Source organism: Diceros bicornis, unplaced genomic scaffold (genome assembly GCF_020826845.1).
Source record: "Diceros bicornis minor isolate mBicDic1 unplaced genomic scaffold, mDicBic1.mat.cur scaffold_67_ctg1, whole genome shotgun sequence".
Taxonomy (NCBI): Eukaryota; Metazoa; Chordata; class Mammalia; order Perissodactyla; family Rhinocerotidae; genus Diceros; species Diceros bicornis.
Window position 1 is genome coordinate 1,706,763 of NW_026691553.1, and position 21,904 is coordinate 1,728,666.

Sequence of the window (21,904 nt, forward strand, 5' to 3'; positions counted from 1 at the left end):
GAGGTCAGCCTCATCTCTGAGGCCCCTTGGGTGTCAACACATTCCCCGCCACCCAGGAACCCAGGAGCACCAGGGAGAAAAGATGGGGGTGGGGGACCCAGGTGCCCGAGGCACCGTCTTCCAAGATACCCCTGCAGGGAAGACGCACAGGGTGCTCTCCGCCCCCCTCGGCAATTTATTTGTCAGCCCCGGGAGGTCACAGCTCAGGTGGGGTCTGATCACGCCCTCCCGGGTCCCAACACGGATTCTGTGTGCGGGCACGAGGTTGACCTGGGCACACTAGGAGCGGTGCCAGCACTTTGGGAAGTCCCAAGGCCCCCCGGAGACCCGAGCTGCGCGCGCTGGCAGGTGGGGGTGGGCGGCGGAGGGGGCAGAGTCCCCAGCGTCCCAGCACGGGTATCGTCCTCGGAAACCTCATAAACCACGGGTAGGCAGTCCGCACACGCTGGCCCCGCCCAGCAAAGGGCATTTATGAAAACAGACGGGGAGGGGGCGCCTGTGGGCGGCCCGGTCACATGTTGGCTCGCTCCCGCTGCAGCCGCGAGTTGTAGGCGCGGGACACGGTGTTCCAGGCGTCCATGTAGCGGTCCATGCACATGGCGATGCACTTCTGCAGGCGGGAAGGAGCGCGGCTCAGCTCGGGCCCGGGGCAGCGGATTGCGCACGCGCAGAGCCTTCCCTCCGCACCGCCCCTCGAGTCCGCGCACGCGCAGAAGCCGCCCTGCTAGTCCGCGCACGCGCAGAGGCCACGCCGCTAGTCCGCGCACGCGCAGAGGCCACCCCGCCGGGTCCAGGGTCCAAGGTACCGGCCCACGGCCCCCGCCCGCCTGCCCACGGGTCTCACCTGCTCCGAATTGTCCAGGGAGCCCCCCGGCTTCCCGATGCACTTCCGGAAGCACTTGTCAGTCATCCTCTGTGGGGACACGCGAGCCCTCAGCCGCGACGCCGCCCCACCGGACCCCCGCCGCCCCCGGCCACCGCCCCCGGCCTTGGCCCCGGACCTGCAGCAGCTCCTGCGCGTTGGCCACGGCGATCTGCACCTTCACCTGCTCCATGATGAGCCCCGGGTCCAGCTTGCCGCCGCCGGAGCCCGCGAAGTCCGAGCCGAAGCCGCCCTCCATGGCTCCGCAAAGTCAACCGGACCGCGGCCGCGTGCGCCGACCCGTACCCGCGCCGGAAGTCGGCCGCCCGGGGGCACCACGGGAAATGGAGTCCAGCCGTGCCAGGACGGAGACCGGCGGGGGGGGGGGGGAGAGACGGCCGGGACTACAGTTCCCACAAGGCCGCGCGGGCGGGAGCCGGCTGTTACCGGCGGAAGCCTGTTTCCCGAGGGGCGAAGAGGCTGAGCGGGGACTGGGAGCGTTCAGGTTCCGCCCCCGGCTCGCCCTGCCGCGCATGCGCAAGGGGCAGAGGGCGCGTCTACACTGCGCGTTCTGCCCGGGGCGGAGCCGGGAAGAGTCACGGCGTGTCATGCGGCCAAAAGCACAACGCGGCGTCCGCGGCGCCGGTAGAAAACGAACGCAGAAAACACGGGTGGCGGGTACCGCCAGGGAGTTAAGGAGTGGGGTCTGTCTACACTCGCCACTGAGATTTTTTTCTCTCAGTGGGTGGGTAGGTCTTAGACCCCCGCCTCATTAGGGGCTCCGGCAGCCCCGCGTCAGAGTACACTCAGAGGCAGAACTTAAAACCAAAATGTTTATTGAGTGTTGTACAAAAGGTTTCCAGTCATAAAATGTATATTACAAATCATCGGAGAAATAAAGACCACACGTTTGGCATGCATCGTAAAAACCAACCAATCTCTGAAATGAAGTCCAGACGGCGCAGCTGTTGACCCGACTCCGCTAGCGAGATGCCCTTGGGGGCACGGACTTAAGACCTTCCGAGTGGCTTTGCCCTCCTTGAGGAATGTCAGTCTCGTCTGGGCTGTGCTACTATAAATAGAACTCCCGGTCTACGTGCGCTGCCAACCACCCGAGTCGGAGGCCTCGTTGTTAGCAAAGGAGCTGAGAGAGCAAGTCCAGGTGAAGAGCCCTTAGTGTAGGCCCGGGGCGGCCTCCCCATCCCTGCATGCCCACAGGCAGGCCTCCCACCTTGCCAGGGCTGAGCCGGAGTCCGGTTTTCCTCTAGGAAGGGTGCTGCCTGGAGTCACATGATAGGGGCGCAGACAAAAGAATCATTTCCGCATCATTTTAAGTGGCTTAAAGCTAAGCATGTTTCAGGGCTGGTGCAAACTGTTTCCCAGGCCACAGCGACATTTTAACATTGGCTTCTGCTCCATGTTTCCAAATACTTGATTACCAACCACCACCAAATCACCAACCTCCAGTCACCACCTGGCCACACACGCAGTCCAGTGTAGCCTACTCCCCACAGCCAAGGGCACCCCAGTGGCTGCCCAGGCCACCTCCCATTTCCACCCAAGACCTTAGCCAGGCCCACCTGGGGTGCGGTAAGGGGAGAACAGCCCCTATCTGTGAGCCTAGGGGCTCTGCTAGGCACTAGGGGGACATCTGGGCCTGTGGGGAGGGTGGGGCCCGCTCCCTTCCTTCCTGTCCCTGGACCAAGCCGGAAAGACAGCAAATCAGACCCAAATTCCAGGACACAGCTTTGATCCCCAGAGAGTCCCAAAATACACTGAGGAGTGTGGCCCAGACCAGCGCAGACTCCTGCGTGTCTGGGGGCCAGCAAGCCCCACCCTCCCAGCGCCTCGTCCACACACTGTCCACACGGCTCCCCCTAGGCCAGGGCTCCCACTAAGCCAGGGCGGGAAGGGGAGGCAGCCTGCAGCCTCAGGGGCCTGGGAAGCACTCCCAGGAGAGGTCCCACACGGGGCAGGATGGTGCATGGCCAGGGCAGGCCACCACAAATGGGGGGTGTCTGCACTTTCCGTGAGTTGTTTTGGTGACACATTTCCCTCCACAGAGAAAACACAGCCCATGGCCTGGAGACCATAGAAAGATCCGGACTGAAAGCAAGGGGCTTCTAGCAGGTTCTAGATACAGCAGCAGCAGCAGTGTTTGTGTTGTCAGCCACTGGCACTTTCCCGGCCTCCAACCCTCCTCGCCATTAGGAATTCCCAAGCAAAGCCAGACACGTACAGGTGGGGCGAGTGTGCTGCCCAGGGCTAGCGTGACCCACGAGGGGCCAGTGCGGCTGCGCTGTACACGTCGCCTTCCAGGCAGCACGCCTCATGGCTCAGGGTTGCGTCTGTAAGACTTGAGCTGCACTTTCTGAAGGAGTCTGCCCTCTGGGGGCTCAGCTCACTGAGACAGGCCCCTGGATGCCAGCCCACCCCGGGGCACTGTCCTGGTGACCCTGGCATGAGCCCCTGGAGCGGGATCCTGGCAATCTGAGTACTGACCAATGTAAAAAAATAAATATCCATTAAAAAAATAACTTCTGTGTATCTAAGCAGGAGGGTGGACACGGGAGGCTAACGCAGGAGGGGTGGCCGGCGGCCAGGGCGGCTGCGTGGTGTGGAGCCGGCCCGCAGGAGGCAACGGGCGTGTCCCAGGGCCAGCACATCAGCAAGGTTAGACAGAAGCTAGGCTGTCAACAAACGCGTGAGGATCTACGTGGGAAACGGGGGCCAGTCTCAGCCCCGTGCACACGGCAGGGTGGGGAAACAGGGAGGGGCCCAGGGACTTGCCGTGAAGTCACCTTCCTCCTGCCAGGAGGGCGGGAAGTGGTTGGCACACGTGGACATGGTTCTGAACCCCGAGGCGCTTGCTTCTGAGGTTATCAAACTTGTCCCCTCACCATTTACCTGGCGACAAGTCTTAGAACGGAACTGTCCCCGTCCCCTAGGCTTCCTTCTCTCCTGCCCCGCTGGTCCCGCAGGGTGAGGACCTCACCTACAGAAAGCTCCAGAAACGCAAGGGTCAGGCAGCCAGAAACGGCAGGAGGCGGCCCAGCCCAGAGCACCCCGATCCAAGAGGGCAGAAACCTCGCTGCTGCCCACCGCCACAGCGGGAACTGCCCCCACCCCGGAGGGCCGGGTCGAGGTCAAACGCACCATTCCTCAGCGCTCCAATACCTCGTTTCCGGTTGGTTGAGCCACCAGAACTCGAGGGGGGTACGCCCCTGCCCCCCACCAGGTCGGAACCTGGATTCTGAATTTGGTTTTAAAAAAGCTTAATAAAACAAACCACTACTGGGGCCGGCCGGGTGGCGCAGGCGGTTAAGTGCGCACGATCCGCTGTGGCGGCCCAGGGTTCGCCGGTTCGGATCCCAGGCGCGCACCGAAGCACCGCTTGTCAAGCCATGCTGTGGCGGCGTCCCATATAAAGTGGAGGAAGATGGGCACGGATGTCAGCCCAGGGCCAGTCTCCCTCAGCAAAAAGAGGATGATTGGCAGATGTTAGCTCAGGGCTGATCTTCCTCACACAAAAACAAAACAAACCACTACTATTGAATTCCTATGCAGCACCGCTCTCCATCACCTCAGGGCCCCAGGGGCAGCTCCTCCCCGCCCCAGCCCCGGGGGGTCTGTGGTGGAGGCAGGGGCAGTGGGCAGCCCCCAGAGGTCAGCCCAACCCTCCAGCCGCCAAGCCCACTCTGCTAACCATGTGGTTCCTGGGCCTGGAATTCAACCAAATGGTGAAACGGGGCACCAGAAAAACTCTCCTGAACAGTGATGATGAGCGGAGGGTCCGAGGAACCAACCCACAGGAAAGATCGACAGAGACCCACCCCGACGGCCTGGCAGTTTGCTTAAAAATTCTCTAGAAATGTATCAAGGACTAAAGAGCGCCAATGGTATAAAAATAGTTTTCAGTGGCTCTGGGTAAAGAAAGGTGTGGGATGAGGCGTGTTCGTTCACATCACGCGGCAGCCTCGGGAGGTGGTCCTCGGGTCCCCCTGGAAGGAAGGACGGCAGCCGTTAATGAGCGGGGAGGCGGGGCGCACCCTCCTGGCTAGGCAGGTAGCTGGTGGTCCCCTGTCCCCGCCAGACACCGGCTGGACCAGGCCCAGGGCCTGAGCCACCTCAGGAAACTTAGCTGCCGGCAAGATGACAGGGCCAGCGGCTTCAGCCTCAACCGTCCCTGTTCCAGAACCTTCCATGTCTCTCGTACCTCTGTTCTGAGCTACACAACATGTCGGGTTTTTATGTTTCAGACAGCACACGTCTCACAACTTCTATCTCCTCCGATGTGGTTCCTGGGCTCTCCATCTTTTCCCCGAAAGCCATAACTTAAGTCACCAGTGTCTCACACTGGGGGGACTGTGGTATCAGAGCATTCGCTGAGAACCCTCGGGGCTGCCCAGTGCCACTCAGCTTTCAACACCTTCCCGGGGGTCGCCGGGCCAGTACCCTGAGGTCCACACGACAGGCAAGACCCAGGAAGACAGGGAGAGCTGTCCCATGGCCCGTCTGTGGGAGGGGGAGGGAGGCCTGGGGGGACCAAGAACCGGCCACGGCCAGCCCTGCCCAGAGCTCCGGCAGCCCGGGTGGGCACGGTGCTGGGGGTGCGGCCAGCAGGGCCCATGGGAGTGTGTGCATGTTCCCGTGCATGTCCACATCTGCCGCCCCGGGGCCTCTACCTGCTGATGGAAAAGGTCCTCCTCGCCGAACTCGGCTCCGTCCTCGTCTCCCTCCTCTCCGTTCTCGGCCTCCCGCACCACCGAGGACTGCTTCACGGTTCTCATGGCCACTTCCTGTGAGAGACAAGGGCCCAGCCCACGGGATGACGGTCAAGATGCCCGGACGGGTTGCTGAGCCACATCCTGGGGCTGGGACCGGGCCCAGGGCTGCACTTGCTGGCTCGCCAGCCAAGGCTCCACCCCAGGGCTCCCACACCGGCAAGTGGTGTGGCGTGGGCTGGACAAGGGGGAGCCCAGGAGGGATCTGGGACAGAGGTGCCCCCACCCCGAGCCCCAGGCACCCACCTCCCCATCGGCGTTGACCAGCACAGCCCGCAAGCTCTCGCCTGTGCCCCAGCTGCTCTGGCTTTTCCAGACGAGCGTCGAGGGGGGGCTGTGGGCCACCCCCGCACCAGCTGCCCAGACCTGGGGACACAGGAGGGCCTCCCGTGAACACAGGCTCTGGTCCCAGTAGCATATACCACCAGCCAGTCCCGTACCACAGCCCCCCTCGATGCCCCAGGTGTTTTTGTTTAATCCTCTCAGCTCTACTGGGTGTTGTCCAGGAATGACGGTCACTAGGGTATGGAAGGAGAGACTGAGAGTCACAGTGGCCCAGGGCTCTCGTCTCATGGGGCTGAGCCAGGATCTGAAGGCTGCTGGCTCCAGGGTCCATGCCCATGCTGTCACATCTCTTGCCGACACCTGCCAGCCTGGACAGCCTGGACCCACACCGGCCTCCTCCGTGGGACCCTGGTACATCACTCAGGCCCTCCGAAGGGCTCCAGGGACCCACACAGGCACACAGGTGACCCATGACAGCAGAGGCTGTTCTCGAGGCTGGGTGCTGGACCACCGCCCCCACCCCCCCCAAGCCATGTCCTGCTTCTCAAGGCCCCCACACCCCATCCCAACCACCACTCACACCCCCCGTCACCTGTGTGGCGGGTGCTCTCCCCCCGCCCCCGCCAGCCCACTGCCCTTCCGCAGCCACCTACCGTGACCGTCTGGCCGGCCCGCAGCACATACTTGGGCGTGAACTTGTAGGCAATCTCCTCCCCTTCTATGATCTGCCGCTTGATCCTCCAGTTCCCCAGAGACTGGTCCTGGCAGAGGGGACAGGCGCCTGACACATGGCTCTGGAGGACCCCGCGGCCGGGCCCTCCCCGCGGGCGGGGGCCCTCACCTTGTCCGAGCTGTTCTTCAGCCTCACAAACTTGCCCTCCAGGTCGATCTCCTCGATGCTGACGCTGCCCGAGGCCGAGGCCTGCTGGGCCAGGTGGAAGCTGCCGCTGCCGACGCCGATGCCAGGGCCGATGCCGCTCGAGGCCGAGCCCAGCGCCTCCTCCGCCTCCAGCCGCTTCCGCTTGCTGCGGCCCGAGCGCCCGGCCGTGGACACGCTGCTGCCGCTGCCGCTCGACGCAGCCCGTGAGATGGTGACCCGCGACGACGGGCTGGGGGACAGCTTCAGCCTGGGGGCGGGGGGCGGGGTGACGCGGTGGGACCGGGACAGACAGGCCCTTCCCGGCCCCGCCCCTCCCCTCTCGACCCCGCCCTTCCCGGCCCCGCCCCTCTCGACTCCGCCCTTCCCTCCGGGCCCCGCCCCCTCGGCCCCGCCCCCCTCCCGACTCCGGCCCTCCCCTCTCGACCCCGCCCCTCCCCTCTCGACCCCGCCCTTCCCGGCCCCCGCCCCTCCAGACTCCGCCCTTCCCTCCAGGCCCCGCCCCCTCGGCCCCGCCCCTCCTGCTCACCAACCGTCGGGACCCTCTGCCCGCAGGACCCACCCCTCATCCTGCCTGACCTCCACCCTGAGGAGCTGACCTCTCCTCCCGGCCCAGCCCCCTCCCCTCTCTTCCCCTTCTCTCGGCGCTCCCGCCCACCTCTCCTCCTCGCCCTCCAGGAGCTTGCGGTAGGCGCTGATCTCCATGTCCAGGGCCAGCTTGACGTCCAGCAGCTCCTGGTACTCGGCCAGCTGCTGCTGCATCACGTCCCGCATCTCCGTCATCTCGCGCTCCTTGGCGTCCAGCATCTTCCGGAACTTGTCCCGCTCCCCAGCCATGGTCTCCTCCAGCTCGCGGATCCGGTCCTCGGCGGCACTCGCCTGCGGAGGGGCCACGCGGCCAGGTCAGGGTGGCCTCTGGGGGTCGTGGGCAGAAGCACCCTCCCGACTGCGGGCGTCTTCCTCCGGGCGGGCCAGGACAGAGACCGGGCCAGGGTCCCCTGGCCCCTGGGGGAGCCAGGGTCCAGCGGCCGGTCAGCCTGACAGCCCCACTCCGGGCACAGGAGGGCAGCGGGCGCCTGACCCTCGAGGCTGCATCTCCCGCCGGCCCCGGGGTGCAGGGGCGGAGGGGCCGAGGCTCAGAGTCACCTGCTTCTGGAGGCCGGAGAGCTGGTAGCTGAGGGACTCGACCCGCATGAGGGCCTCCTTCAGCTCCTCCCGGGCGGCGCTGGCAGCCTTGTCGTTCTGGTCAGAGAGCAGCTTGGCGTTGTCCAGCTGAGGGGACAGGGCAGACAGTGAGGGACCGGCGCCGGGAGGCGCCGGGAGGCTCCAGGGGGGGCCCGCCCTGCGCCCGGCCGCCCGCGGCACCTTGGCCTGGTAGGTCTGCTCCAGCTCCAGCTTGTAGAGCCGCACTTGCTCGTCGTGCTGGGCGCGCAACTCCTCCAGCGCCTGTGCCATCTTGAAGTCGTACTCCTGCTGCCGGCTGCTGTCCACCTCCACCAGGCGCCGCTCGTGCCGCCGCCGCGTCTCCCGCACCTCCTGGGGACAGACACACGAGCCGCTGGCCGAGGCGGACCGCCCCAGCCCTGCACCGACCCGTCCCGGTCACCAGTGTCCTCACCCCAAGCACAAGGCTCAGAACTGTGCAAACAATGAACCTCTGGGGAATCGCCCTGGTGACCTGTTCAGACTATCCCCTGCCACACATTTCACAGGGGACAATCCAGTCACCAAAGAGGGGACACAGCCCAAGTGTCCATCCCTCAGTAGTGGAGGTATAAACACAACGTGTCCATCCACACACTGGAACACGACGCAGCCATGAAGAGGCCCTGACACAGCCACATTGTAGATGGACCCTGAACACACGATGCTCAGTGAGAGAACCAGACACAGAAGGACACACAGTGTGTGATTCCACGGACGTGAAGTGTCCAGAACAGGCGCATCCACAGACAGAAAGTGGGTGCGTGGTTGCCAGGGGCTGGGGAGGGGGATGGGGGTGACTACTGATAGGGATGGGATTTCTTTTGGGTTGACTGAGTATTCTGGAATTACACAGAGGCAATGGCTACACAACACTGTGAATGAACTAAAGGCCATTAAATTAATTGTATGCTTTAAAATGGTCAACTTTATCTCAAAAAAATTGAGAACGATAAAAAACCAGGGGCCGGCCCCATGGGTTAGCGGTTAAGAGTGCGCGCTCCGCTGCTGGCGGCCCGGGTTTGGATCCCAGGCGCGCACCAATGCACCACTTCTCCGGCCATGCTGAGGCCGCGTCCCACATGCAGCAACTAGAAGGATGTGCAGCTATGACATACAACTATCTACTGGGGCTTTGGGGAGAAAACGGGAAAAAAAGGAGGAGGATTGGCAGATGTTAGCTCAGGGCTGATCTTCCTCACACACACACAAAAAAAGAAAAAAAGCAGAATGCTAAATGGGTACAGGGTTTCTTTTTGGGGTGATGGAATGTTCTGGAACTAGAGGTGATGGCTGCAAATTCCGTGAATGTACTAAAAACTACTCTAAGCCATACACTTTGAAAGTGTTATGGTAGGGGAATATCTCAATAAGGCTGTTGTTTGAAAAAAAAGAATTCCTGGTGGAGCCCTCCTCTGGTGCCTGAGGTCCGAGATACAGACACCAGCACTCAGGACAGCAGAGGGATGGGAGAGTGGCGCCCAGGCCACACATGTCACCAGCGAAGCTGCCCAGACGCACGGAGGGGTCCAGGGCAGGCAAGGGCAGACCAGCTCCAGGGGGAGGGAAGTTCCACTCTATTCTACGAAACCTGCCCAGCCCGGACGTGGTCACTCGTCACTGTCATTGGTTTGTAGGAACAACAGGAATGTCTCTCAAGGAAGCCAGTGCTGTTCACCAAAAGCCAATGGACCTCGAGAGCCCCCGACCAGCACACCCACCTGCACAGTGCCCCCCAGGGCTGCTCGCACGGCTCCACTCCAAGAGCTCCTCACGGCCCACCCCAGGGACCCCCTCCAGGAGGCCTTCCAGGGTGCCCTCCCAGCCCCCCTCCTCACGGTTCTCTTCAGGCCTTCCCTCAGGGGGGCCTTCAAGGGTCCCCTCATGGGTTCCCTCACAGGTGCAGTTTCAGGGTCCCCCACAGGTTCGGGTCCCCTCAAAGGTTCAGTTTCGGGGTCCCCCATGGGTTCCCTCGAAGGTTCGGGCCCCCTCTCAGCTCCCGTCCCAGCCTCGCCCCCGGCTGCCCTGGTGGCTCTGGCCCTCGCTGGGCCTGGCTGGAGCTGGACACTGCTCCTCAGCTGCATGGGCATCCTTCCCGCCCGCAGCTCTTCCCAGCAGTAACCGCAGGCACCGGCCGGCCCCCAGGGTTCCGTCTGGGCCGTGACAGCACAATGGGGTCTGTGATGATGAGGCAGGAGGGCCCCGAGGGGCCAGGCTCCCACGCCAGCCCCCCTCCCCAGGGCACAGAACCCCGGCTCTCCCACCAGGGACCCTCAGTCACTCCCAGCCAGGCCCGGCCATGCCAAGGAACCAAGGCCCAGAGATTAGGAGGCCGGGGGTGGGGAGCAGGTGGGCTCTACCCTCTCTGTGACGGAGGGTCTAGAGTAGGCCGAATTGTGGCCCCCAAAAAGGTGTCCACGTCCCAATCCCCAGAACCTGTGAAGGGGACCTTATCTGGAAACAGAGACCTTGCAGATGTAATTAAGGGTTTCAAGATGAGCTGATCCTGGTGGCCCAAACCCAATGACAAGTGTCCTCGTAAGAGACACACGGAGGGGACAGGGAGGAGGGGCCACGTGACGAGGAAGGCCGAGATCAGAGTGACGCGGCCACAAGCCCAGGCGGCCCGGAGCCCCAGAAGCTGGGAGAGGCAGGGAGCCCCACCCCTGGGGCGTCGGGAGGGCGGGCGGCCCTGCGACACCTGATCCCAGACCCTGCCCTCCCCAGCTGGAGGGGAGATTTCTGGTGGTTAAGTCCCCACTTTGCTGTACTCTGTCACGGCAGCCCCGGGACGCTGGCCCACCCGCGTCAGGCAGAAGGCTGGCCCCCACGACCCACCTCCTCAAAGACGTTCTTCCGGAAGTCCAGCTCCTCCTGCAGGCTCTGGCAGCGGTTCTCCAGGTCCACGCGCATCAGCGTCTCCTTCTCCAGCTGCTTCTTGGCCACTGCGTGACCGTCCTCCGCCTGGGTGACACCGGACACCGAGCTGAGGCGACAGTCTGTCTACTGCCCCACGTGGCTCCTCGGGGCCCGGGGGTCCCCCTAAATACACAAACTCCAATGTGGGGTGTCAGCTGGGCGGGGGGCCTGCAGGCCGCTGGCATCCGCGCCCCAGGCTGCTCACCCTGGCAGGACGTCCCTCGGCCCCCCGGCCCCCAGCACGGGCCCAGGCCCAGCGGCACCGGGTCCCCATCTGCAGACCGGGGCTGCCCGGGGCCTACCTTGGCCAGCTGGGCCCGGAGCTCAGCCACGTCGCCCTCGAGGCTGCGCTTGTCGCTGAGGGCAGCGCCCAGCTCTGCCTCACTCCGCTGGAACAGGGACTCCAGGTCTTTCACGCGGGCCTGGGCCACCACAAGCTCGCCCTCCCTCTTCTTGGAGCTGCAAGTCAAGAGCGGAAGGTAGCTAGGCGGGGACCGCAGGGGTGCGGGACAGGGAGCCCTCAGGCAGCCCCGGGACAAGGCCCCTCAGCCTCTGAGCCTCCGCCCTCGGGTGACAGAGCCTCGCCTGTTGCCTGTCGGCACAAGACAGGCTTCACTCTGCACCCTTGGGACCCCACCCACCGGCAAATACAAGCGCACACAAACAGCCCCAAGGCGTGGGTTTTCATGGCCTTTGCTGAGATTTTTGGACACAGGAGGGATCACTGTAGGAGGGAGAACTCTGACTTTTTAAAAAAATTAACGTATAATTTATTAAACTTACAAATCACAACCTTGTTGAAAAGCTGATCCCGTTTGCAAACGTGAGCTATGTTAAGCGGGCTTATCTCGTATCCTAGTAGACAATTATCTCCAACGTTAAATACTTAAGACGGCAAATAGATTCTTTACCACACAGCTGCTAACAGCGTGGACTTGGGGCTCTTGGATGTTTCTAAGGGTAACTCTCAATCTTCCTGGGGTTGAATGCTTACCCACCCGCCTCCAAGGAACTGACTGGCCATCCTCAGCAACGGTGGGGACGCCCAGGGTTCCTCCACTGGGCGCTGTGGACACTGGGGCCAGGTCACTCTCTATGGGGCTGTCCTGGCTGCTGTGGGGGGTTGAGCAGTATCTCTGGCCCCACCCACTCGATGCCAGGAGCACCCCCAATCCTGACAACCAGAACTGTCCCCAGACATGGCCCGGTGTCCCCAGGGGGCAGAATCACCCCAGGTGAGAGCCACTGGGGATGCCACATCGGCTTGCGTTAGTGGAGTGGCGTAAACACCAGTGACTGCAGCTGCATGGCCGCGCGTGTCAACAGCAGCCCTGGGGACCCAGAGCTTATCCAGGCTTGTCCGGACAGCCTCCACGAGGGCCCGGGGTCCCCGCAGCCCACGTCCCCGAGCCTCAGCCACACACAGGGCCGGTCCTTCAGCTCACAGGGGGGCTGCAAACCCCGCGTCCCTGAAGGGGAGTTCAGGGCTTTGGAGAAGCTGGAGTCATCCGTTTGACAAAGCGTTCTGAGTGCCAGCTTCGTGGAGAAGGCCATCCTCCCGGCAGAGACACATCTGGGGACAACCCCGCCTCGTGGGTGGAGGCGACAGTGAAATACGCTGCCTGTCAGATGTGACTCTAAGGACGGACGAGGCAGGGACGGGGGACGAGGAACGTGCGTGTGCCTGGAGGGACCCACACTTTTAAGTCACGTAGGCCCTGCGGGGCAGGGGGCCCTTGAAACAGAGACCTGAGGGCGGGGAGCCTGGGAACGAGGCGGGCCGCTCTTCCCAGGAGAAGAGCGTTCAGGTGGAGGAAAGAGAGGCACAGAGGCCCGGGGCGAGGCGAGCCCAGCAGGATCGAGACCAGCGACGAGGCCAGGGTGACAGGAGCGCAGGCATCTGGAGATGTGGACCGTTTCTAAACCACTCTCCAAGTTTAGGGTTCTGCAGAAGCACACGGAATGGTCCAGAAAGCAGAGCACCAGTGGCTCTCACTGGCTTAAGCACCCGTTCCCTAAGAGCTTCAAGGTGCTAAAGCAGACGCCTCCCTGCGAGACATAATCCCGGGAGGGTCAGGTGGGGAATCGGGCCTGTGGGTCAGGCCCCCCCCCCCGGCCACCACCTTCTGTCAGCGCAGGGACGTGGCAATACGCTTGTCAGGACAGAGAAGCACTCGCTGTGGGCCGTGGGGGCTCGTCCCCCAGCAGGCGGGGCCGACCAGGAGCACCTGCTGTGGTGACGGCTGAGGGGGGACTGGGCAACGGGGCCCGGGCTGGGACGACAGGACGCCTTCCTTCAGCAGGGGCCTTAAAGACACGCAAGCCGCCGCCCCAGACGCGGGCAGTCCCACCCTCCAGTACCCGGGGGCCTGGCGAGGACGGGACAGACGGGCCAGCTGGCCGCCGTCAGGAGGCACAGGCCGTCCTCCTCTGCTCCTCCGTCAACGAGCAGGCGACTAGGCGTGCGGGTCTACGTCTGGGATCCCTGCTCTGCTCCAGCGGATCTGTTCCACGGAGGAAGCGTAAACGCACCTCACCCACTGGAAGACGCCAGGCTGAGGGGGCGACACACTGTGAGTCCAGCTCTAGGACATTCTGGAAAAGGCAAGGCTAGGGAGACAACACGGGATCTGCGGTTTCCAGGGGGCCGGGGGGGCCAACAGGTGGAGCACAGGGGACTTTTAGGGCCGTGACACTACTCTGTATGACACTGTGACACTGGATACGTGTCATTACGTATTTGTCCCGACCCACGGAAGGCACAACGGCAAGAGTGACCCCAGTGTCAACGGGGGACCTCAGTGAATGCTAATGTGTCAGTGCTGGCTCCTCAATTGTCACAACGTAGCACACTCGTTAATGCAAGATGTTCACAGCAGGAGAAACTGGAAGGGGGTTTTGGAAACTGTACTCTCCACTCATTTTCCTGTAAACCCAAAACTACTCAAAAAAAAGATAGAAAAACTCCCGCCAACGTGAAGGTGTCTCTGTCAGCCGCTGGGACTACGAGTCGGGACTCAGGAACCAGCGTCCAAGCCTCAGTCCTGGTCGCAGCTGAGCTCAGGGACTCTGGACGAGTCCCCAACCCCGTGCCTCAGCTTCCCCCTCTGTAAATGGAGGTGACGACAGTCGGCCCTGCTGGGGTCGCTGTGAGGACTAACGGGGATCACGTGTGACCCTGGTGTTACTCTCAGACCCTCTGTTACTTTAAATACTTGAGGTATTTAAATTATTACTTCTGCTATAACACCACCAGCATGTCCTCCAAATCTTCTGTGTGCTTTCCCTCAGAAGCAGGCGGGAGAACGTACTTCGCAAATAAGCAGAGAAAAGCCCCCAGCCCGAAAGTGCACTAGGGTGGGCCCCCGAGAGGAGGCGTAGAGGGATGAGGGCCGCCTCGCCACACGGGGGGCAGCCTGCACGCCAGTGCTGCAGGGCAGAGGAGGGAGGCAGGGTCCTTGGGGAGGCCTGGCTCTGTGGCCTGGGGCCGTCCCTTCTCTCTGGGACAGGGTAGGCAGGCCCAGCCCCCTGAGCTACCAGGAGACTCAGTCCCGGGAGGGCTGCTGGGGTTTAAACTCCTCCTCGGGCCACAGTAGGGGGACACAGTGACGGACAGGGTAGGGAGAGGACCAGGCCAGAGGTCGGCCCCCACCCCTGAGGCTCCCGGAAGAGCTGCCCGAGTGGGGGTCCCCTGCTCAGACCTGAGCCCCCGAGGGTCCCTGGGTGTTTCTCAGAGCGGCCCCGCCACACACAGGGTGACAAGCCCTGCCCCAGCACCCACCCGCCCCGCACACACCCCCGGAGGGCTGCACACCCAGAATCCCACAGGCCACACGCCCTACCTTTTGCTGGCCTCCTCCAGCTCGGCGTGCAGCTTCCCTATCTCGATCTGCAGCTGCGCCCGCTCCCGGGCCGTCTCGTCCAGCACTCTGCGGGCGTCCGCCAGCTCCGACTCGTACAGCGTCTTGATGCCGCTCACCTGGGGGACAGTGAGGCCCAGTGAGGGGAAGGCCCCTGCCCCCCAACAGCGGGCGATCCTGAGCTGCCTGCCGCGCGACACAAGCTCCTACGAGCCCCCAGGCTTCCCCGACCGGCTCAGCCCCCCAACCCCGGGCGACCCCAGCCTGCCCATGTCACTTGTCCCCTGCCCGGGCCACACCAGCGCCTGGGCACACTACTGATACTTCCCATCAGTCTTCTTGTCCCCCCACGTCGAGGGGCACAGGGCCACACACAGGTGTTTACACATATGGAACCAAAGCAGGACAGAGACACCAGCTCACCCCGCCAGGACCGCCCGAGCCAAAAACACAGGAGGTAACAGGCAGTGAGGATGCAGAGACATGGACCCTCCACGCACGGCGGGTGGGGATGCAGATGGGGCAGCCGCTGTGGAAGACGGTCTGGCGGTTCCTCAGGTGGTTCAACAGAGTTTCCCTATGACCCAGCGGTTCCCCTCCTAGGTGTCGACCCAGGAGAAAGGAGAACATACATCCACACAAAACCCATACACGCCTGCTCCCAGCAGCAGCATTCGTCACAGCCGGAAAGTGGAAACAACCCCAGGGTCCACCAACCCCCAAAGGGATCCACACAGCGTGTCCACCCATACATGGAATATGACACAGCCATGAAGAGGAGTGAAGCCCTGCCACAGCCACACCGTGGACGGACCCAGAACACACGACGCTCAGTGAGAGAACCAGACACAGAAGGACACACGGTGTGTGATTCCACTGATGTGAAATGTCCAGACCAGGCAGATCCGCAGACAGAAAGTGGGTTCCTGGTTGTCGGGGGCTAGGGAGGGGGTGGGGGTGACTGCTGATGGAGATGGGGCTTCTTTTGGAGTGATGGAATGTTCTGGAATTACTGGTGATGGCACACCTCTAAATATGTTAAAACTATTGAACCGTATAGTCTAACTGGGTGAACTGTATAAGATGGGAATTCCATCCTAACAAAGGTGCTACACCTCCTTCTCGTGCTGACAAAGAAGGCAGACAGGGTGGCCAGGAGAACCACTACCCGGGCAGCCGGCTGTGAAAGTCGCACCGTTTCCCATGAAGCTGCAGGAGACCCTCGAGTGTCTGTGCTCGGGGCTCGGCTCAAATGCTGAGATGTCACTCCCCCCCTCACAGGAAAGGCCCCTGACAGACCTGCTACGTGGTAGGGTAGCCACCATCCCGGTTTGCCCAGGACCCATCAGGGGGCTTCCCAGACATGGGACTTTTCAGTTCAAGCCAGAATGTCCTGGGCAAATCTGGAAGAGGTGGGATTGAACAGCCAGTCTGGGACTCCCACCCCCCCCTACACACACACCAGCCTGAGCCTGGATACCCCACCTCAGCCCAGCAGTTCCCAGTCATCTCATCCCACAGGTGGGGCAGGATATGGGCTCCTAGCCCCATTTCAGGTAGGGAAACCGAGGCATCAAACAGTAAACTGCCCTCTCCTGACCTGCTAGGGGCCATGCTGAGATGGGGACACACGGTGGGGGGAGCAAGCTTCTCCTCTCTGTGCCCTGGCCTCTCCCCTCCCAAAACACACACACAGCAAGGGCCCTCCCTGCATTTCCACCCTCCAGGAGCTGACTTCTGGAATAAACCTCGGTCCACGAAAAGCGACAGCTCCACTCTCCAAAGACAGCTGGGCACCTGGGCTCACACGTGTCTCTGCCCTCTCTCCCGCCACCTCACCTTCCAGAACTCTCCTAAGCCGAAGGGAGGGTCTGGCACCTGGAGGGAGGGTCACAGACAAGGTCTACTGTGCCCACAAACTGCATGCCTGTGGGGCCCTTTCTCCCCCACCCTCCTCCACTAGGCAGGAGGGTCATGGATGGACCAACAGAGACCAGTACCCAGCCATGTCGGAGCCCAGGGCAAAAGGAAAGGCTGGCATTCTGAGACTCTATTTCAGTTTTTGATATTTCGCACACTGTGCATTTTTCTGCATTAATTTCAAATCTTTTAAATATTCCATTAAAATATTATTCATCCCACCACCCAAGCCTGACCATGGGAAGCAGCAGACAACAGTGTGTCAATGTTGGCGAGTCAAGTGTGGGAACACCGAGGTCAGATGTTAACAGGGGAACCGGGCTGGGGCATCGGGAACTCCGTGCTTTCCTGCAGTTTGTCTGTGAATCTAAAGCGGGCCTAAAAAATAAAGTTGAGTAATTAAAAATCTATCATATCAAGAGTTCATCTCCGCGACTAGGATTTTGGCGCCCCCTTAGAGTCTGTGCCCCAGGGCAGTGTGTGTGTGTCTGTGTCTGTGTGTGTGAACATCTGTCTGTCTCAATAAGTCAATTACCTACAGCCAGGTCTGCAAACTCAGGCCCACAAGCCAAAACCCCAGCCCGCCACCTGCTTTGTCCAGCCTGCAAGTGCAGAGTGGTTTTTACGCTTTTAAATGGCTAAGGGAAAAAAAGAACAAGAAATTTTGTGACCCAGGCAATTCTGTGAAGCTCACGTGTCGGCATGTATGAATCAAATCTTATGGGCACGCGGCCCGCTCACTCTCCAGAAGCTGTCGGGGCAGCCCTCCACTGCGGGGCCGGCTGACAGTCAGGACAGAGACCGGCCCACCCACCGCGAGGACAATACTGACTCCGGCCTTCCCAGAAAACATCTGCTGACCGGGGTCTGGCACTGGGGCAATTTAGAAAATGCTTGTGCAGGAGGACGAGCAGACAGCCGCGCTCACAGAGCCTCTCTCAGACTGAGAACAGGTGGCCTCCCGCAGGCCTGCGGTCCCCGCGCCGGTGACGGCCGCACTGGAGAGGCACAGTTTCCACCTTTGTTTGTCTTGCGTGGTGTCAGGCAAGTGCCGAGCACAAGGAATGAGGAATCCCCACTAATATGTTAGCACCTGTTGGCCTGGCGGGGGCAGGGGACGGGGGACACACAGATAACCCGAGGTAGCCTTTTCCGGTTGCCTGCCTCCCTGGGGACAAAATCGGCCCCGCTGAGAACCACAGCTCCCCAAGGGCTCTCATGGGCCCGGCTCAGGCCCCCCCGAGTGCTACGCCCCCCTCCCGAGCTCCCATGACACAGCCCAGCCCCTCCCCCCTGCTCTATGTGGGGACACCCACCACCCCTCCCCGAAGCAACAGGACACCTGGCAGTAATAGAAAAGAAACCGAAGCCTGGAAGAACTTAACACGGGCTGGGGAGAACCCCCCTCCCGCCCCCAGCACCCACGATCCTTCTCACACAGAAACCCTCCAGCAACACCAGCATCCCAGGACTGCCCACCCAGCCAAGAGGGAGCAGCTAACGTCCCCTGGGAAAGGCCTGGAATCTACACGCTGCTGCAGCCGGGACTGTGTCCGAGCAAGTGTGAAGGAGCGAGGGAGTGTGGGTGGGATGAAAGGACAAGACGGGCCGAGCTGCGGGGCGGGAGCAAACTGGAGTTCTACCAGACGCACCTGAGCTGTGTGGGGCTTATCACAAGAGCAAGGTACGCTTATGGATACACTTCAAAGGGTTCCTGAAGTGGCTTCTCAACCTTGATACTAAGGGCACTCAGGGCCGGGTCATTTCTGTGGGGCCGTCCTGGGCGCTGAGGGGGTGGAGCAGCACCCCTGGCCCCACCCACTCGATGCCAGGAGCACCCCCCGTGTGACAACCACAGATGTCCCCAGACGTGGCCCAGGGTCCCCTGGGGCAGACTCCATCCAGACGACAAGCGGCGGTACAGGCAGAGTGCACAGCCCTCGGCCTGACACATCCCTGTCCCTCCTGGTGAAGCCACCTTGCATCCGGCCCACTCACCGCCCACTTCTGGCCAGCCTGAACTCGGCCCTGCCCGCCTGTCAAGCCTGGGCCCGCTGCAGCCCAGGGCCATTTCCAGGTCCCTGCCTCCACAGGGCCCCGTGACCGCCCCAGGCCCACTGCTCCTGTCCCTCCCCCAGCAGGTTACAGCTCCCTCCACTGACCAGCTCCAGGGGCACTATCGCCTCCCACCCCAAGCAGCCTCGCCCCCCAAACAGCCTCCCCCCCAAGCAGCCTCCCCCCCAAGCAGCCTCACCCCTAAGCTGCCTCACCCCCCCAAGCAGCCCGGGGTTCCTGGAGAAGAAGCGACCTGGCTGGAACTCCCTAGCCCAGGCTGGAGCACACCTGTCCTCCTGGGTGACACCTCGGCCCGTGTACAAGCCCTCGGTCACAGGGGAGCAGGCTCCCTTGCCCCACGTGTTAGTCTCGCATTCCAACGAGCCTTAGCAGCTGAGCAAGAAAGAGAGCCGCTGCTCAGACAGACAGGGGCTGATCAAGTTCCCTAGGCACCCCTGCGTTCGCTCTGGGTACAGCGCCCGTGCAGTGGGGGCCGGCACCCCGCTCCCGCCGGGCCCACCAGGCTCAGCACCCTCGAAGGTCAGTGGGACAGCTAGAAACCAGCGGTGCCCTGACCAGCCTGGCAGGCAGGAACTGGGCCTTGCAGCCCGAGGAGTGGCGCACGCTGAGACAGGTGGCCAAGCTCTGGGCCCGACAAATTCTAGCCCCATTGTACAGACGACAAAACTGAGGCTCCAGGAGACAGAGTGACTAGCCCAAGGACACACAGATTAAAAGCAGGGCTTGGACCCCATGTTAGAATCCAATTCAAGCAACTTAGAGCAGCACCACCAACCACGGGGTCCTCCCCAGACACCCAAGCCCCACTTTCTGAGCCAAGTGTCCCAGTGACTATTAAACAGGGTCAACAGAACCCACGAGCGCTTCTCTGGGCGCCTGTCCTTCACTTTACAAAACAAACACTAAGACATCGGGGCCACAAATAAGCCCGAAAGGTGGGGATTACTATTACTTCCACTTTACAGAAGAGGCCCTGACACCCACAGAGGTTAAGGGACTTGCGCAAGGTCACGCAGAGGTTAAGTGGCTCCCAGAAATGACCCCCCAGCTGCTCGGGCAGTTGGTGGCTGGGGAAACTGTAGGGGGAAGCCGGACGGCCCAGCTCTCCCACGGGAGCTCCCAGGGGTAACCACCCCCTTATTCTGAAGGCCCACCACGGGGTGGGCGGGGCCCGCGGAGGGAGAAAAGAACCCGAGGTGGGTGAGTTTGGCGGCCATGGTCCCCAACCTCGGCCAGACCCCACCCAGGTCCCCCAGACTCCCGACCCTCACATTCCTTTGGGGGGCGTGGCTTGTCCAGCCCCTTCTCCCTCCGTCTGCAGCGAAACCCTGGGGCCCACCAGGACCCCAAACTTCCCGTTGGACCCCCCAGGACCTCACGTCTCCCCCTCCCTTCACATCCCCTCGGGGGCGGGGCCTACCAGGCTCCTGCCCATCAACCAACGTGGGCCGGAGGGCCTCCCAAATTTCCCGCGGGACCCCCAAAGCATCAGATCCCTCCCCTCGGACCCCACCCACCCCATCCGGCCCAACCCCCACCCTAGTCCCTGAACTCCCCAGGATTCATCACCGGGCCCTGCAAAGTTCCACAAAGAACCGAGACCACGTGACTCCCCCCACGGAACCCCGTAAGACCTTCCACCCCTCCTCAGGGCACCCTCAGAGGGCCTCAGCCTCCCGGTCTCCTCGGAGACCAGAGAACCTCCCCCAAATTTTCTCCCAGGCCACCTGAACACCCGATCGCATCCCCGGACACTCCCCACACTCCCTTAGGGGCGGGGCCTCCCCTGGATTACACCCCCTCAGTCAGGGGATTCCGAGATCTCCTCGGACCCCTCAGTGCGCGGGGCCTGCCCCATCTCCACTTGTCGTAAAGAGGACCCCGAGATATCCTGGGGGCCCCTCAGAAAACAGGTCCGCCCCAAACTGCACTCGTCGCTCAGAGGCACCCCGAACTGCCCTGGGAACTCCTTGGTGGGCAGGGCCCGCCCTAGCCTCCACCTCTCGCACGGGGGGTTCCCTGAAACCCCATGGGGACTCCTCAGAGGCCGGGGCCCCCCCCAGTGTGCACCCCTCGCCCGGGGCCCCCTGAAACCTCTTGGGGACTCCTCAGAGGCCGGAGACCCGCCCCAGTGTTCACTCCTCGCTCAGAGGGCCCCCGAAACCCCCGGGAACTCCCTCGGTGGGCAGGGCCCGCCCCGGTTCCACCCCTCGCACAGGGGGTCCCCAAAACCGCTGGGGATTCCCGGGGAACCCCCTCAGAGGCCAGGCCCCGCCCCAGCGTGCACCCCTAGTCCCGGGGCCCCCGAGACCCCCTGGGAACCCCTCAGAGGCGGGGGGCCCGCTGCAGTGCGCACCCCTAGCCTGGGCCACTCGAAACTCCTTGGGGACCCCTTAGATGGACCCTTCGGGGGGCAGGACCCGCCCGGGCGTGCACCTCTCGCACCGGAGGGGGGTCCCCGACCCCCCCGGGGCCCGCCGCAGCGCGCACCCCATCCTCAGGGGCCCCCCGAGACCCCCCGGGGGGCGGGGCCGGCGCCCGTCTCCGCCCCTCGCCCGGGCCCCCCGGGACCCCCGCCCGGGGCCCGCGCCCACCTCGCGCGTGGTCACCTCCTCCTTCTCGGAGATCTTGAGCAGCAGCCGGTCGTTCTCGAGCTCGAGCGCGCGGACGCGGTCGATGTAGTGCGCCAGGCGGTCGTTGAGCTCGCGCAGCTCCTCCTTCTCCTGCAGCCGCGACAGGCGCGTGGGCGACAGCGGCGTGGCGGGCCCGCCCGCGCGGCCGGACAGCGGCGTGGCCATGGCAGCGGCGGCGGCGGCGGCTCGGGGCCCGCGCGGCTCGGGTCGGCGGCCGCGGCTCGGCGGGCTCATTCAATCCGCGCCGCCGGCAAGATGGCGCCCGCCGCCCGCCGCCGCCGCCGCGAGGCAGCCTGGGACTCGTAGTCCGGCTGGCGCCGCGCGGGGCACGCCGGGAGCTGTAGTTTCCGGCGGGGGCGCGAGGGAAACTCGCGCTCAGTTTCCCGCTCGATCCTGAGCTCTTCCTTGAACCGCGAGCGGAGGGCGCCGGTCCAGAGCCGAGCCGCCCGGATCCAAACTCGCAGTTCGGCCGCTGTGTGACGCTG

At 63.1% G+C, this 21,904-nt stretch overlaps 2 protein-coding genes across 2 annotated transcripts; both read right to left on the reverse strand.

Annotated features, from left to right (window-relative positions):
* Positions 1–152: 152 nt before the first annotated feature.
* TIMM13 (translocase of inner mitochondrial membrane 13) lies at positions 153–1,167 on the reverse strand. Its single transcript, XM_058537657.1, has 3 exons — positions 1,002–1,167; positions 845–913; positions 153–610 (listed from the first exon to the last, which is right to left on the reverse strand). Exons 1-3 carry the CDS (start codon positions 1,119–1,121, stop codon positions 512–514), a joined length of 288 nt encoding a protein of 95 aa, XP_058393640.1. The 5' UTR covers positions 1,122–1,167; the 3' UTR covers positions 153–511.
* Positions 1,168–1,681: 514 nt separating this feature from the next.
* On the reverse strand, positions 1,682–21,657 carry LMNB2 (lamin B2). The gene is made up of 12 exons (XM_058537609.1): positions 21,381–21,657; positions 14,773–14,909; positions 11,233–11,389; positions 10,850–10,975; positions 8,174–8,344; positions 7,955–8,080; positions 7,467–7,687; positions 6,773–7,058; positions 6,585–6,692; positions 5,893–6,012; positions 5,548–5,661; positions 1,682–4,863 (listed from the first exon to the last, which is right to left on the reverse strand). Exons 1-12 carry the CDS (start codon positions 21,651–21,653, stop codon positions 4,822–4,824), a joined length of 1,881 nt encoding a protein of 626 aa, XP_058393592.1. The 5' UTR covers positions 21,654–21,657; the 3' UTR covers positions 1,682–4,821.
* Positions 21,658–21,904: the final 247 nt, after the last annotated feature.

Excerpts from the sequence above, each read along its gene's own strand:
- TIMM13 (XM_058537657.1), bottom strand. The coding sequence starts at position 1,121 with ATGGAGGGCGGCTTCGGCTCGGACTTCGCGGGCTCCGGCGGCGGCAAG. Across the intron at positions 914-1,001 it reads ACGCGCAGGAGCTGCTGCAG|AGGATGACTGACAAGTGCTT; the intron begins GTCCGGGGCCAA and ends GTGTCCCCACAG. Across the intron at positions 611-844 it reads CCCTGGACAATTCGGAGCAG|AAGTGCATCGCCATGTGCAT; the intron begins GTGAGACCCGTG and ends TCCCGCCTGCAG.
- LMNB2 (XM_058537609.1), bottom strand. The coding sequence starts at position 21,653 with ATGAGCCCGCCGAGCCGCGGCCGCCGACCCGAGCCGCGCGGGCCCCGA. Across the intron at positions 8,345-10,849 it reads GGAAGAACGTCTTTGAGGAG|GAGGTGCGGGAGACGCGGCG; the intron begins GTGGGTCGTGGG and ends GTCTGTCCCCAG. Across the intron at positions 8,081-8,173 it reads AGCAGACCTACCAGGCCAAG|CTGGACAACGCCAAGCTGCT; the intron begins GTGCCGCGGGCG and ends CTGTCCCCTCAG.